Here is a 15550-nt window from a genome sequence, read left to right on the forward strand (position 1 = left end):
CAGAATACATTGGATAAGAATATCCATTATACAGAATACTTTTAATTCTAAAAGACCAAATGTTTTGAAAGAATATTTCTTATTTATAAATTGTAGCAAAATCAAGGATTATTGAAGAGTCAAGAGCTCTGAAACTAGTTACACTAAGCTGGAAGTAATTAGCTGTATTCCTGAGCAAGTCTTTTAATTCTCAGCTTTGGTTTTTTCATGGGGTGAAGGGATTAGACCAGGTGATTTCTAAAGGACCTAAAAATCTGACAATATTTCTAGGGAATATATCATGTTTCAGTATCATGTTACATGAAATAATTATAAAGTTAGTAAAATCAGTTTTTCTGCATTGAATATTGCATCAAGTATTAAACCTAATAGTTATTTAGAATTCAACAGTAATATTTATTAGATTATTCTTTTAGTGAATTTTATATAGTAAGGCTTTTACAAGTCTAAGAGAATAGTTTTTTTAAATATTTTTAGGTGTTGATAGACCTTTATTTTATTCATTTATTTATATGTGGTGCTAAGACACAAATTTAGTACCTCACACATGCTAGACAAGCATTTTACCACTGAGCCACAACCCCAGCCCCTAAAGAACCATTTTTAAGTTGATAATAAAATGGGAATCTAAAGACTATACAAAAACCAATAATTATTAATGATATATTTTATACTATTTATTTTTCACTAAGTCTTTGAAATCTTGTGTGTATTTTATATTTACTATATGTCTCAGTTTGGACTAGTAACATTTCAAGTGCTTAGTAGCTTCATGTGTCCTATAGCTGTCATATTAGTCAGCACAGGTGTTGGCCCCAAGTGGCCTTTGTTGATTGAGAACTTTAAAGTTCAGGAAGTATATTTGCACTTATCACTGCCCCTTCCCTCCCCTCTTGCCCATCAGGCCCTCCTTCTTCCTCTAAGTAGAGGTTAGCATTGTGGTCTATTATTTAGTGTAAACTTTTCAAATTGATTGTTTAATTCAAAAACTAATATGTATTTTGGTTGATTTCAGGTTGTTTTTTGAGCCAGTAACAACCCCTTGTGGACATTCGTTCTGTAAGAATTGTCTTGAGCGTTGTTTAGATCATGCACCATATTGTCCCCTTTGCAAAGAAAGCTTAAAAGAGGTAAATATTTGTATTATCATCTGTTTATTGGTCTTAATTTGACTACATGGTCTGATTTCTGTTCAGCCATAGAAATAGTGGTTATAGTGTTCAGAATGAGGTATGTTATATATACTAAGTGACTAAAAAGGAAAATGTTTTATTACCCATATGCTAATGTTGGAGAAAAATGAAGTTGAGAGTGTAGAGGAAAGAAAATAGGTACAAAAGACAAATCCCCTTATAGTTAATTTTTTTAACTGAAGGAATTATGGTCAGTTACTTGATCATGGATAAGTTCAATTTTATTGTTGACAGTATTGGAGGTATTATACTGCATTGCCTCTCACCCTTGATAGTAAGCCAGATTTTAAGCCTATTCCAGCTCCCTTAACATGTAGAACAACAATTCTGAACAGTAGAGCATTCTGCACTGATTAAAAATACTATGTATCTTCACTATGCAGTATGGTAGCCACTAGCCACTCATGACTATTTAAGTACTTGAATTGTGGCTTATGGGACTTAGGAACTCTGTGGTTTTAGTTTTCTTTAAATAGCTTAAATTTGAGTAGGCATATGTGTCTCATGGCTATCACACTACCTAATGCCGTTCTGAAAAGTGGTGAACTAGAAGGAAAGAAGTGGGCCTAGCTTTCTGCAGCCATTCTCTCGGAGTCAGTGATCACTGCCAGTGACCTGTGAAATCAGTAGATCTCAGTGGAGTCTCCTGCCCCAAGGGGAGGACAGCACCCTCTCGGTCATGCTTGAATGATCAGCTAAGGTACAGCCCAAGCCTTGTGATGCTGAGCATTGATGGGGAAAGTGAGTTGTCTACTCTGACTGATGGGATTGTGTACAGAAAAAAAAAGGAGTCTTCAAATATGAATAAAAAAATTTATAAAAGCATTTTGAATATAGTTCTTTCCTATATAGAAAACAGAACTATTTACAGGTAGCATAAAAGTCTATGCATATTGTTATATTGATATATGTCTCACATACATAGCAAGCTGATATGTAAAGCAAAACCACATACAGAATGTTTGCAAAGTCAGGAAACACAAGATAAAGTTATTCTTAAGTTTGCGCATTACTTGTTCAACTAATATGCTCAGTGTTTTCAGATAAAGTATTCTAAATCTCCTGTTTTTCTAGACTTTTTAGATACTTTGTAGTATAATTATGCTTCTTTTCAAATCAGCTTTTTGATCCATTGCTTTCATTTGGAGATAGTTTTTTCCTAAAAAACATTAGAATTCAAAGAAAACATTGAGCATGTTATTTGAAAACAACTAAACATTACTGTTTTAAAATGTTTATCCTCTCCAACTTTGAAGATACTTTGTATGATATATTTGTAAAATCTAAATATATATAATATGTAATTTAAAAAATAATACAATATTGACATGCTCTACAGTTTTACACTTTTCCTAATTGTTGTTCTAATTTGCTCATTTTTACATTTAAATATATATATATATATTTTTTTTTATATACATATGTATATTTGGGTGGTGGATGGGTACCAGGGATTGAACTCAGGGGCACTCAACCACCGAGCCACATCCCCAGCCTGGCTCACTTTAAATATATTTTAATGACATGATTTTTAGAATTGTATAATAGTAAAATAATTTAGCATTTCTCTATTGTTCAGTGTAGAAGTTTTTTTTTTCTTTTTTTTAATACACCACGCTTTGTGAAAAGCATCTTAAATTAATGATCTTACGCATCATTGACTGTTCCTTAGGTTAAATTCCTGGGAGGTGAATTACTGGATGAAAGGCTTTGTAAAACTCTTAAAACCAATTGCCAGATTGCCTAGCCCCTAGAAATGTTACACAGATTTAGAATTCTTATCAGTAATGTAAAAGAGGCCATTTCCCCACAACTTAATTACATGGGCATTAAATTTTCAAGCATCTTTATCAATTTAATCGATTAAATAGAGAACTGCTTTTTTAGTGTCTATATTCTGGTTAATCTTATCATAAACTCTTAAATTATCACTCTACATATTTTCTGCTCAAGGTTACTTCTCTAGATTTATAACCCAATGGTTCTTAAAATATGTTCCCCTCACCAGTAGTATCTGTATCACCTGAGAACTTGTTAGAAATACATATCCTCAAACTCCACTCTATATCCACTAATCAGAATCTCTGAGGTAGAGCTCAGCAGTCCATATTTTAACAAGTCCTGATTTGTATCCAGATTTGAAAAACACTTCTATAACCTCTTTCCCACAGTCTCACATTTCCTATTTGTCATTGGATATTGACACACACATACACACACACATACACACACACACACACACACACACACCTTTTTTTTTAAGTTGACTCTACAGATTAAAGGATAACTTCTCTTCGTCTTCTGATTATCTCCCAAGAGTTTTTCCTATGTATATTTAATAAATTTATATTGGCATTTTCTGTATACCTACTCTTACCTGGTCCCTGGCCCTAAGCAATTTTTAATTTAATTACAGAGGTAATTATAATTATCCATATTAATATAATACAATACAGGGAATGGTAAGTGCCTAGTATATGGTAAAGTCAGTAAAATATGGGGATTTAGGGTGACAGAGAAATAATTAATGAAGTCTTTAAGGATAGTTTTTTTAAAAGCAGGAGTGAAATAGATGGCTTTTATCAGTTTAAATAGAATGACAGAAAATTACACAAGGACTACAGTTCAGTGTTTAAGGAGTAGCATAAATGTACCATTTTGTGTAGGGGCTGGTGGATCACACAGGAATAGCTGTGTCTTCATATAAGGTCTGAGTGATAGTGACAGTGAAAGAAAAACCTGAAAGAAAAATTATCTAGAGACTTTGCCTCTCAGAGTGGTAACCAAAAAGAGGAATTGGTTTGTTTTTCTTAAATAAGGCAAATGCATTATATTCTTCAGCCTTATCTTCTTTTTGTTTCTCAGTTAAAAATGATAGTTTCAGTAAGTACCATGAGCCGTCAGGTGGAAAGTGGCCTGTGTTGTGGGAGATGGCAGGGCAGGGCTCACCACTGCTAATGAAGGATTTGTGATTATAACCAGAAGCATTCTTAAGTGCAGTGCTTGGTTCAGGTTGCAGCCTTGTATCTTGAATGCTTTTGAGCAAAGCCTCAGACAGGTTTACTTGTGCAGCATCATCCATCACTATATCCCCCTCACTAATTAAACTTACTCAGAATTAACTGTATATGTAATAAAAGCTTTAATATATCAGTTGAACTGTTTCACCTGTTTTATACTGTAGGAAAACAACTGGAATGTAAAATAATATTGTCTTTTAGTATCTAGCAGATAGGAGGTACTGTGTCACACAGCTGTTGGAAGAATTAATAGTGAAGTATCTGCCTGATGAACTGTCTGAGAGAAAAAAAATATATGATGAAGAAACTGCTGAACTCTCACAGTAAGTTTCTTCTCATAAAATTAACTTAATCAAATCATAAACCCTACTACCCTTGAAAATAGTAATGAAAAATCTTCCCACAGTAAACTGGATCCTGTCCTTATTTCAAGTCAATTTAGCCAAGGCATATTTTTTTTAAAATAGTGATTAATTTCCCCTTTCCTCAGCAGACAGAGTTTTAAGAGTTCATGTGGTAGCATCCAGAAGTTCTAATAGGGAGTTTCTGACTCAGTTCTTTGGGCTGAGGTATTATTGAGGTGGGGGAGGAATTTTCCTGAGTGACATCAGGCAATGGAATGGTGGTAGAGAGATGGAACCTGTTAACAGTAACGTGGATGGTAATAGCAGCTCTCTTATCTCATGGCAGTGTAGAAGGTAGACAGAATAGATGACGTAAATTAGCAGGGGATTTTTAGCCATTTAGAGGTTTGGAAGGGGATCAAAGACTGAAATTTGAAGGAATGACTTAGTAGTCAAATTATCAAAAAAGATACTGACTGGGGGCAGAACTAAGTTAGGATCAGACAAGTAAAATATCCCAAATTGGTGATACTTAGTATAAACACACCACTGTTAGGGCACAAACAACTGATTGGAATGGGTAGGTTGGGCCTGACTTTTCTTGTACTATATTTCTTTCCTGTACTTTTCTCCTTTTCCTTTAATGTCTTTCCTTTTCTTCTTTTACTAGTCATTTGGGTCTCTCTGAATTCCTTTCACAGGTTTTTAATTTGTTAACTCTGCTTTTTTCACTTTGCTTTAACTGAACACCCTAAAGAACAACATTACAATCTTATATGCTGTTTTTATTTAACAACTTTTTACTTCTATCATTTTTCAAAACATAAATGGAAAATTTTCTATTTCTACTTAAAGTGAAATCAATTGTACTTGTAGACTTTTCTCTTTCAATATGTGCCTATCAAATATTTTCAGTAGGCCATTGAACATCAATAGAAGAGTTCTAGTATTTTCTTTATAGAAAGTGATAGTAATTTGTCTTTCCCACAGAATTAGCATTTTATTGTGTGGTTTTATGACAGAAAATATTCCTATGTGAGGGCTGTGAATCTTTTTGATCAGCACTGAAAAATCTAGATTTAAGAAAGCTGTAGTTTGACCTTTGGAATCTTAAACATAGTGGTATAACCAGACTGCTGACAAAGGAGAGGTAAAAGCAAGGGAAGGAGAAGCTCTAGCATGAGGAGATCTGAGGGTGGTAGAAAGAAGCTAAAGAGACTTGCTTGTTACTCGTGGGGCTACTTTAAGATAAGTTTTAAACATGTTTTTATTAACTATTATACTTACATAAGTAATTTATGGTCATTTTGACAAAAACGAAAAAATGAGCAGAAACAACTATATGTGGTAACCCAAAAAAGAATCACAAATGACATTTTGGCATGTCTTCCCAGACTTTACTATAGATAAATATATTTTAAAGAAAGATGAGATTATATTATTCATAGTGTTCTATAACCTCCTTATCACATTAACACAGTTTTTCTAAGTCAATGTTGGACATGTTTTCTTTCAATGGAAAGCATAATATTTCATTTTAGAGATTAAACCATACTTCACTACTCTCTTTCTGCTTCCAAGTTTTAGCTACTATACACTGCTAAAGTGATCATTTGTATAGTAATTATGGGATTATTTCTGAAAGAAAGCCTGTTGGTTCCAAGGACAGGGACATTTCCTATCAAAAAAGATTTATGATGTACAGAACCAAGTACTTATTTGGCACGCTTGTACTATTTAAAACCATCCCATGGTACTAGTTTTTTTTTTTTTTTTTTTTTTTTCCAAAACTTTGCATAACCTTTGTCCTTCTTTTACTATCCATCAGTCTGGTAGTGAAAAATATTATACCATTTTAGGGTTATCTGGAAAAAATGTTATATAGTTGAGTTTTTTTTTTTTTTTTTGTAGCAGGGATTGAACTTAGAGTTGCTTACCCACTGAGCCACATCCCCAGCCCTTTTTTGTATTTTATTTAGAGACAGGGGCTTGCTAAATTGATTAGGGCCTCTCTAAGCTCCTCCTGCCTCAGCCTCCTGAGCTGCTGGGATTACAGGTTTGCGCCACTGTGCGTAGCTGAATTATGTTTTTTGATAATTTGAAAATACCTCAATGCCTGAGAACTTTTAATTGTTTTTTTGTCTGTTGTGGGAACTCAACTTTTGTTATCTAGGAATTGCTGAATGTTTTATGGATAAATGAAATTAATACTGTCCTTTGTTACAAATATTTTAAACAGATTTTTCATATAAACTAATGGTTATAATAAATTGCTTTTTGATTCATAAATATACTTATCTCTGTGTGATAACCTAGTATTTCAAAATTTAAACTTATAAATAAGAGGATCACAAACAGAATTTTTAGAGTTTATACGGCATTAGTGTGAGTTTAATGAAGGTGATGCTGGTTCTTATTCTTGCCAGGAATTAAAATCATATTTTTTAGAACTGATTTTGCTTTTCATCAGTTTAATTCCATTATAAACATCACTCATTTTTGTTGTATGTTTTGATCTGTAATATTGAAACCTCTTTTCCTTCAGCTTGACCAAGAATGTTCCAATATTTGTTTGCACTATGGCCTACCCCACTGTGCCTTGCCCTCTTCATGTATTTGAGCCAAGATACAGATTGATGATTCGAAGAAGTATACAGACTGGAACCAAACAGTTTGGGATGTGTGTCAGTGATACACAAAAGAGGTATGCTTTTTGTGAACTTAAATGTTTATATTTATACTGGGACTTTCTTTGAATGAGAATTTGTATGCTTATGCTTAAACTTTGACACTAATCAGAGTTTTTCTTTTAGTTTTGCAGACTATGGTTGTATGTTACAAATTAGAAATGTACATTTCTTACCTGATGGAAGGTCTGTGGTTGATACAGTTGGAGGAAAGCGGTTTAGGGTTCTAAAAAGAGGAATGAAAGATGGATATTGCACTGCAGACATTGAATACCTGGAAGATATTAAGGTATTTAAAATGTTATTTTCTAGCACACCCTGGTCTACTCTGTTCCAGTGATTGTGATGCAGGCATACAGGCTGATATTTTCTAGATACATAAATCAGTTCTTCCTATTCTTATGAAAATTAACTCCAGTTACCTTTTTCTTATCTTGCATTTGAATTGTTATACATTCAGGAGAACTTGAGAGCCTAGAACCTACATCCTCTTCATTTTTGCAGACTTGCCATCCAGCACAGTGCCTAGATTGTATGTGTTGATATGCACACCTATGCATGTATATATACGCTTGATAGTTATTTAACAGTAGCATTTGACAAAGTTGATTGGCCAACCCATCTAAGTTTTGAAAGGTTGCTAATCTCTGTCTTGTTTTATTGAATTTGTTAGTAATCAAAGCTGATATAATTAATAGTTTGAAAGGTAAACACATAAAAATCTTCATGTATTAAAATTGTTCCTGTTCCTAAGATCACCTTGATGATAAAATAAATACAGTTGAATGCTGTGTTAAAACTGTCAGGCATCACAGATAAAGCACTGTCAGTACATGTATTGATGATATCTCATCTGGGAAGGGTATGGAGGTACCTTCCTTGGATAGGATTAATGTGGAGCTTTTGATGTTTCCAGAACCTAATTCACCAACTTCAGTTAATTGAGGTACTGGAAAAATGACTTGTGATGTTATAAATATCAAATTGAAGGTATTTTTTCTTTGGGAAAGGAATTATAAAAACAGATTTTATATTCATCACTTGTTCATTGATCTATTTAAGCCTTTCATTTCAGTCAACATTTATTGAATATTGGTGTTAGACATTTTTATAAACATTATTTCATTGAATTTTCACAACTCTGTGAAATAATAGATGAGGAAAGTACAATTCAGAGGTGTTAATTAATCTGCCCAAGCTTTTGTATACCATGTAACAAAATGATTCAGAGCCAACTATCTGCATCAAAGTTATGTGCTTTATGATACCATGTAGCCTCTCTGATGATAAACTTGATTAGTTTGATATCACCTGTCTTATTATATATGTGCCATCAAGACACTTTGCTCTGTGCAGCAGACCAAAAGTACTGGGTAGTTGAAATTTTGAGTTGAAGATACAGGAAGAGAAAGGAGCAACCACAGATGCAAACTTCAGGTGTCTGAGGTCCAGAAAGCCAGGCATGCAGTCTAGACTGGAGAGTGAATCTGAGCAGAGAGTCACTAGCGGTGCCAAGAGATGTGCAGAAAACTTAAAGAAGGATAAAGACACTGTATGCACCAAGAAAATAAGAAGCAGAAGTCATGGGGACAGTGAAGATATTTAGCAAAGAAATTTAAGAGGGAAAAAATATAATAAAGTTAGTTTAGTGATAAATTTTTAGTATAATTTTTGATACCAGTATAAAAGTGAATTCTGTAAATAATGATAAGGGTGTGTTTAAGGGAAGAAAGCTTAGAAGGCTCTGGTTTGTCTTTAGAACCCTGCATGGGATCCACAAGAGGCATTGCTGGCCTGTTCCTGAGTCAACAATTTATGTATGAGGCAGGTGGGAAAGCAGGTTTCCTCCATGTTGCAGAATAAAGCCCTGCTTCCAGCAAAAAAAAAAAAAAAAAAAGATACAGTTTGTACTTTGGGCATTGGTTAGTGGAATCTTTGTTAAAGGTAGTACTCTATGTAAAACTAATAACCTATTTTAATTCTATGTAAATTTATGTCTCTGTATATTGCATTTGATGTCAAAATTCCTTGAGTATATAGCTAAACACACACATACACATACACACACCATAGGGTAGTGTACTGAAAACATGTTTAGAATGTTAACTTCTTTATTTCTGTGTGGTCTTAGGAATTTATTTTTTCTCATCTTAGTAGCATCTAAATAGTGATTTTCGGGCTGGAGAGATAGCTCAGTTGGTAGAGTGCTTGCCTTGCATGCACAAGGCCCTGGGTTCAATCCCCAGCACCGCAAATAAATAAATAAATAAATAGATAGATAGTGATTTTCTTGTCCATCCCAGAAAAGCTTCTTAAATTTGTCTTTATATCAAAGTATTTTTTTCCTATTGTAGTAATTATTTTTGTGAACTTCTAATGAAAGTTTAAGTTCTATTATATTATTGCATTAAGTTCTCAATCTTGCTTTTAAAATTCCTGTATACTTCCTGGCTTCTCTTTCCTTCTGAGACTCATGGGCGGCTTATTCCACAGTCCATGGTTTGTTTCCTTCAGTTTTTAAGGGTATTAAAGCAGATGATTTTTTTTATCTTTTTTATAATTTGATAAGTCACAAGTTTTTTACTCATCAAGTCCTTTGTGTGTTAGCAGGTGACTAAATCTTGTATAGTCATTGCAAGACCACAATTGTTCCATCATAAGGTCTTCTGCTTTCCTTTTTTTTTTAATTTTAGTGAAATACACATAAAATTTACCATTTTAGCCATTTTTAAGTGTACAGTTCAGTGACATTAAATACATTCATGCTGTTATGCAAAATACAGATACTTTTAAAAATTTTAGTTCTAATTTTCATTTCAATTTTTTAAAAAGGAAGAAGTGTATTCTCTTGTCTCTTGTGTGCTATAGTCTTACCTTTTATATTTTAAAATCTTTTCAGAGTCCCTTTGTTGTTTTTATGTTAGTCATCCTTGAGATATGAAAGGCTGAGTCAGCCTGCTATTTGTTCAGTTGAGTTAATATATATGAACCAGAGGGTGAGCTGGCAGTGTAGCAAGTAGGATGTAAGTGTGTGTCAAAGGAATGGATGTAAGATAGGAATTAACCTAGATCTTCCACCTGTGCTCTGTTGGACTCCTCTTCAGACTGGAAGACTAATGGACCTATTTTACATATGCAGCTTGGTAATTCAGTAATCTCAAGGATACAATGAGGTGTTGTAGAGGTTGCCATAGCCTTGTGATGTTAGAGCAGAAGTCAAACATTGTATAAATTATTCTCAAAATTTTTTATTTACTGGGATTGTATAACATAGTTATTTATAGCTGTTTATTGTTTGGTTTTGTTTTTTGACCCAGTTTCCTGGTAAAAGATGTATTTTTGTCCTCTCATTTCTATTTGCTGCTATGTGGTCTGCACTCTACCCCCTATTTTTCCTTTTATTGTAGTAGCTGTTTTTTACTTTTGTGTTCTACTTGCTTCAAAGGTCAAAAGGCATTTCAAATTCCTGTAGACCTTTGAGCCAGAACTTACTCCCAGCCTTATTCTTCCCCTTTGGGGCCTGTCTTTTGGGTTCAGCAAGCTTAGGTGGAGGACAGACTTTGCTGTCTTTCTTCAGTCTGTCCCATTAGCACTATGTGAGGCAGAAATACATGATATTACAGCTAAAGACCAATACTCTTATAATCTAACACTAAGGTAAGTATTCCCTGCTTTCTGATACTGTTTTGCATTTCAGTAGGGTTGGTGCTGTGGATAGGGAAATGAAACACAGGATCTTACTGACCATTGTCTTTCTAGGTTGAGAATGAAGAAGAGATAAAAAATCTGAGAGAACTTCATGATTTGGTATACTCTCAAGCCTGCAACTGGTTTCAGAATTTAAGAGACAGATTTCGAAGTCAGATTCTTCAGCACTTTGGATCAATGCCCGAGAGGGAGGAAAACCTTCAGGTATGATGGCTTTGATATTGCTTCCGAAAGTCTCACCTTTTTTTTAATGAACAAAAATGAGTAGCTTTTTTTTTTTTTCTTTTCATTTTCTTTTTTATAGCATTTCTTTTGTTCCCTCTCCCCCATCTTTAGAATTATGACTGCATTCTTAAGAGCAGAGCAGGAATATCAGTGCATTTTACAGAGCACAGGATTGAAATAGCTATCAGATGAGATGCCTATAGGAGAGAGTGCCAGAGAGGGAGAAAGTGAATACCTGAGGATTTTCAGGAGGGATAAGGAATTTAAAATGGGATGTTACCGTCCCTTAAACTGTGACTATGAGACAGCTGTGTCTTTGAGCCCATCAGCTGTTGCTCTTATTCTTTGATAGTGAAGAGATTATCTGTACTTGTTAAAAGTCTTTTCTTACCTCTTCTTTTATTCCCAACATCTTACCCACTACTTCAATCCATTTTTGTCCATTCGTTTAATATTTCACTGCTCATGAAACTATTATTCTTAAAGTCTTGTTCAGGTACTTGGAGTTTATACATATGCTTAATCTGATTAATGTATATCAGGCACATACATGTGTGCAGATCTGTGTAGTAGGTACTGCAGGAGGCATAAAGAAGGGTCACACTCCTGGGAAATCTGATTATAGACTCATCCACTGCCAACTTTTAGCTACACACATTTTAAATTGAATGAAGTATGATAGATTTCACAAAGGAATGACTAAACAATTATACAAAGATGGAGATCTACAATGATTCATACTGCTTCTCATTCACTTTTTCAAGGGTTGGTCTAAGTCTATCTGAATCCCAGTTGAATCCTTCACGTGATTGAAATTTCAACATCAGACTACCTCCAAATTAAGAATAGTACTCATTCTCTGTCATGTTATGTTTGTTTTATTCTGGCTACCTGAATCTAATTAAATGTGACCAAAATGGGCTCTAATAAAAACAAAATTGAACAAATAAATTTTAAATCTTAAAAAAAACCTTAAATAAAATATGGCATTACTTTTTCCTTATCTTCACCACTCTACTAGTTTATTTTCAGTTCTTTACCACTGTGTTCTGTTAATAATAGTGTGAGTCAGGATTCAATTAGGAAAACATAAGCAACCATTTTGCATATTCTAGGAATGAAGGGTTTACTATAAGACACCGAGTGTATACAATAGTTGGAGAACTGGAAGAGTGAAGGTCAGGGGTATTCTCCATCAAAAGTCAGGGAATCTGTTGCACAGATCACCTAGAACAGTGAAGCAGGGTGCTTTTCAAAGAAACTGTGGGCAAGCTGCTACAATTCTTAGGAATCCCAGGGAGGCCCTACCAGTATATCAGTCTATACCAGTGGAGCAGGTGGTTTTCAAGAATTCTTTGTAAAGCTGCTGCCCACACTTTGTAACAGTCTCCATAGAAAAACAACCTTTTCCAGTTTTCTACATCTCTCAAGAGTGCCTCTAACCTGGAGCGATATGGAGGAGGAGTTTCTGGGAAATGTAGTTTCTGATGTCTAAAAAGCAGAAGGAGGTGGTAGTGAGGCTGGTTTGCGAACAGGCAATACACGGTTGTAGAAATCTAAGTTGGTTCTAAAGGAAGCTTACGGAGATCAACACTGTGGTCGTTCCTTTTGTCATTCTGAAACTTCACATTTCAGGTCCAATGAAAAGCAATGGTATGTGCAGTAAGAGGCTTACAAATACTTTTATGTAAAATCCTAGTTCTTTCAGTAGCCACTGGTTAACCCTTGAAACAGAGGGACTTCTTTGCTGGAGATATGTTTCTTTTTCAAACTAAATTGAAAACCAAGATTTTTTTTCTTATATCTTCTTTAGGGTTCCATAGAAAAAAAGAAAATTTTAAATATCGATTACCTTTTTAATGTTTTAAATATTTATTTTAAGGAAACAGTTCTCAACTAGGACTAGGTTTTCTCCCATGGGATATTTGACACTATCCAGAGACATTTTTAGATGTCATAACTGGAGAGGTAGGTGCTATTGGCATTTAATGAATAGAGGTCAGAGGTGCTGATAAATGTACTATAGTGTACAGCCTCCCACCACAAAGGATTATCTGGCCCAAAATGTCAGTAGCCTAAGGTAAAGAAACCATGCCTTATGGCAGTGTAGTACAGAGAAAAGAGGGTTGACTGTGGAGCCAGGTCTGGATAGAAATATTGATTCTGCTTCATACAAGCTGAGAGATCTTGGACAATTGAATTATGTTTCCAAGCTTCAGTTTCCCCATTTATTTGTTCTTCATATAGTAGTCTGCCTTTGTGATTATTAAGGACATTCAAGATGGCACTGTGCACATAGTAAAATGCTCACTCCATAGTAGCTTTTTAGTTATTATTGCATAAATAAACTTGTTTTCTTAATACTATAAACTGTTGATTAATTTCAGGCAACCCCTAATGGACCTGCATGGTGTTGGTGGCTTCTTGCAGTTCTTCCTGTAGATCCTCGATATCAGTTGTCAGTCTTGTCAATGAAGTCTTTGGAAGAACGACTGACAAAGATACAGCATATACTGACCTATTTTTCTAGAGACCAATCTAAATAACTGCTTGGATCTTACTTTAATGTTACCCTAATCTGACTGTGTTAACAGCCAGATTGTCCGCTGCCTTTGCACATCCAGTGCTGGTTTGAGAAATGTAATGAAACTCTTTTTTCCTTCAACCTCCTGAATCATGTGGATCTTCAAATGAATACCTTCAACTAGGATTTAGACCACTAAGAACTCGCACAGAAAAACACGCACTGAATGTGTGTTAAACCTCTACATTGTGATGAAGTTGCACTATGTATCATATTCTAAAATGAATTAAGAACTCTGTGTATGTATGTAGTATGTATGTGTGTGTGTGAGTGGGTACACCTGTGTGAGTAGTATGTGTGTATTTTCTCTGGCTTTAAAATTTTAAAAGAAAAAAAAAAAAGCCATAGAGAGCAGAACTTGCCGAGGGTCATTTATTGCCCAAGTTTACAACAGTAGTGATAGAAATTTTTGCAAATTGAATTTGCCTCAGATTTATTTGTCCTAATGCTTATATTTGCACAAGTATGTAAAATATGGTACTGAGTATCATTCTTTGTTGGAAATACTGCTCTTACTGAACTGTCTTGACCATTAACTATGACACAGTTTCTTTCTTATTTATGTAAATACTTGCATCCCAGTGACCGACAGGCATTGGATGCAGAACCTAGAGCCAGTTTTCAGGAACAATTGCAAACCTGACATGGTACTGTGCATCTATTCATAAAATACTTAAAACTGTGAAAATATGGTTTACATTTAATTGTACATAAAGGTAAATGGAGAACTCAATTCAGTACCAGTTAGTTTGTATATTTTAGGGGGGCTTTTCACATTAACTGCCCATCTATGTAATTTATAGTTTGACATGATGTGTTTGTTTAAAAAGTTACATAGTATAAACGCATTAAGGATCTGAGGGGAGAGAAGAAGCTTAATGTAGAACTAAGCTTTTAAAGTTTGTTTTGTTTTTAATTCTGGTCTTGGTGCGAATGTTAGTTATGCCTTATTCATACCACAGTTAGGTCACCATGCTATGACATGGTTTCTATTCATGCTGCCCTAGATACTTTTGTAATTATTTGTTGCAAACTTGTGACTGTCCCTATTAACTTTCTTTTATGTAAGTAATTTGTAAAAGTTTCTTAAAATTTTTGCTTTTGCTTATTTAATTTTGAATAAAAGCTTAATTCATATAGTTTTTCTCTTAAATGTTAGATCAGTGTCAAAAAAAGATCAGTAGAGGGACCAAACTGCACATAGTAAAGAACAGATGGGTTTTGCTAAATGTTTTATGTCAAGACATGAGCTATGGTTTTCAAAATACTTTTTTTTATTTACTTTTTTGAGCAAAGAATGAAGTGTTTTTAAGAGGCTTCTTATCCTAGAACCATCATTTAAAACACTGTTTCAATCTTTTAAAAAATCCATTTGGGTGGGGGTGGAGTGCAGCTGGGGATATAGCTCCGTTGATAGAGTGCTTGCCTAGTGTGCACTAAGGCCCTGGGTTCAATCCCCAGCACCACCACAAAAAAAAAAAAAAAAAAAAAAAAAGGTCCTTTAGATAAAATTTTTTCTTATTGCTGTTCCATTTGAGAGTGTGTTAGACTTGACCATTTCTGCCCTCAGTTTCCCAGCTAAGATTTTCCAGATATAAGTAAATCATATTTTAATATTTAGTATTTTTATAAAAAATAGTGAAGACATGACTCCCTAGAAGACCATCCTCACACCCACAGTTATAACAATTAAGAATCTGTTCAGTAGTTCTGCAGAAGACATCAAAGGGATGAGCCATTCCCTGTGGTTCCCTGTAGTATCAGTTGTTTCGGAAGTTTTCAACTTCAG

The 15550-nt window shown here is 34.3% G+C and overlaps 1 protein-coding gene across 1 annotated transcript in view; it reads left to right on the forward strand.

The window, feature by feature from the left end:
- Positions 1-14898, forward strand: part of Lonrf1 (LON peptidase N-terminal domain and ring finger 1) — a 33503-nt gene extending 18605 nt beyond the window's left edge. The window contains exons 7-12 of the mRNA XM_047551090.1: positions 1016-1130; positions 4415-4536; positions 7103-7261; positions 7371-7533; positions 11004-11156; positions 13565-14898. Coding sequence (XP_047407046.1) covers positions 1016-1130; positions 4415-4536; positions 7103-7261; positions 7371-7533; positions 11004-11156; positions 13565-13723 — 871 coding nt within the window. The 3' untranslated portion in view covers positions 13724-14898. The remainder of the gene's footprint in view (positions 1-1015; positions 1131-4414; positions 4537-7102; positions 7262-7370; positions 7534-11003; positions 11157-13564) is intronic.
- Positions 14899-15550: the final 652 nt, after the last annotated feature.

The sequence above is a fragment of the Sciurus carolinensis genome, chromosome 4 (genome assembly GCF_902686445.1).
Source record: "Sciurus carolinensis chromosome 4, mSciCar1.2, whole genome shotgun sequence".
NCBI lineage: Eukaryota > Metazoa > Chordata > Mammalia > Rodentia > Sciuridae > Sciurus > Sciurus carolinensis.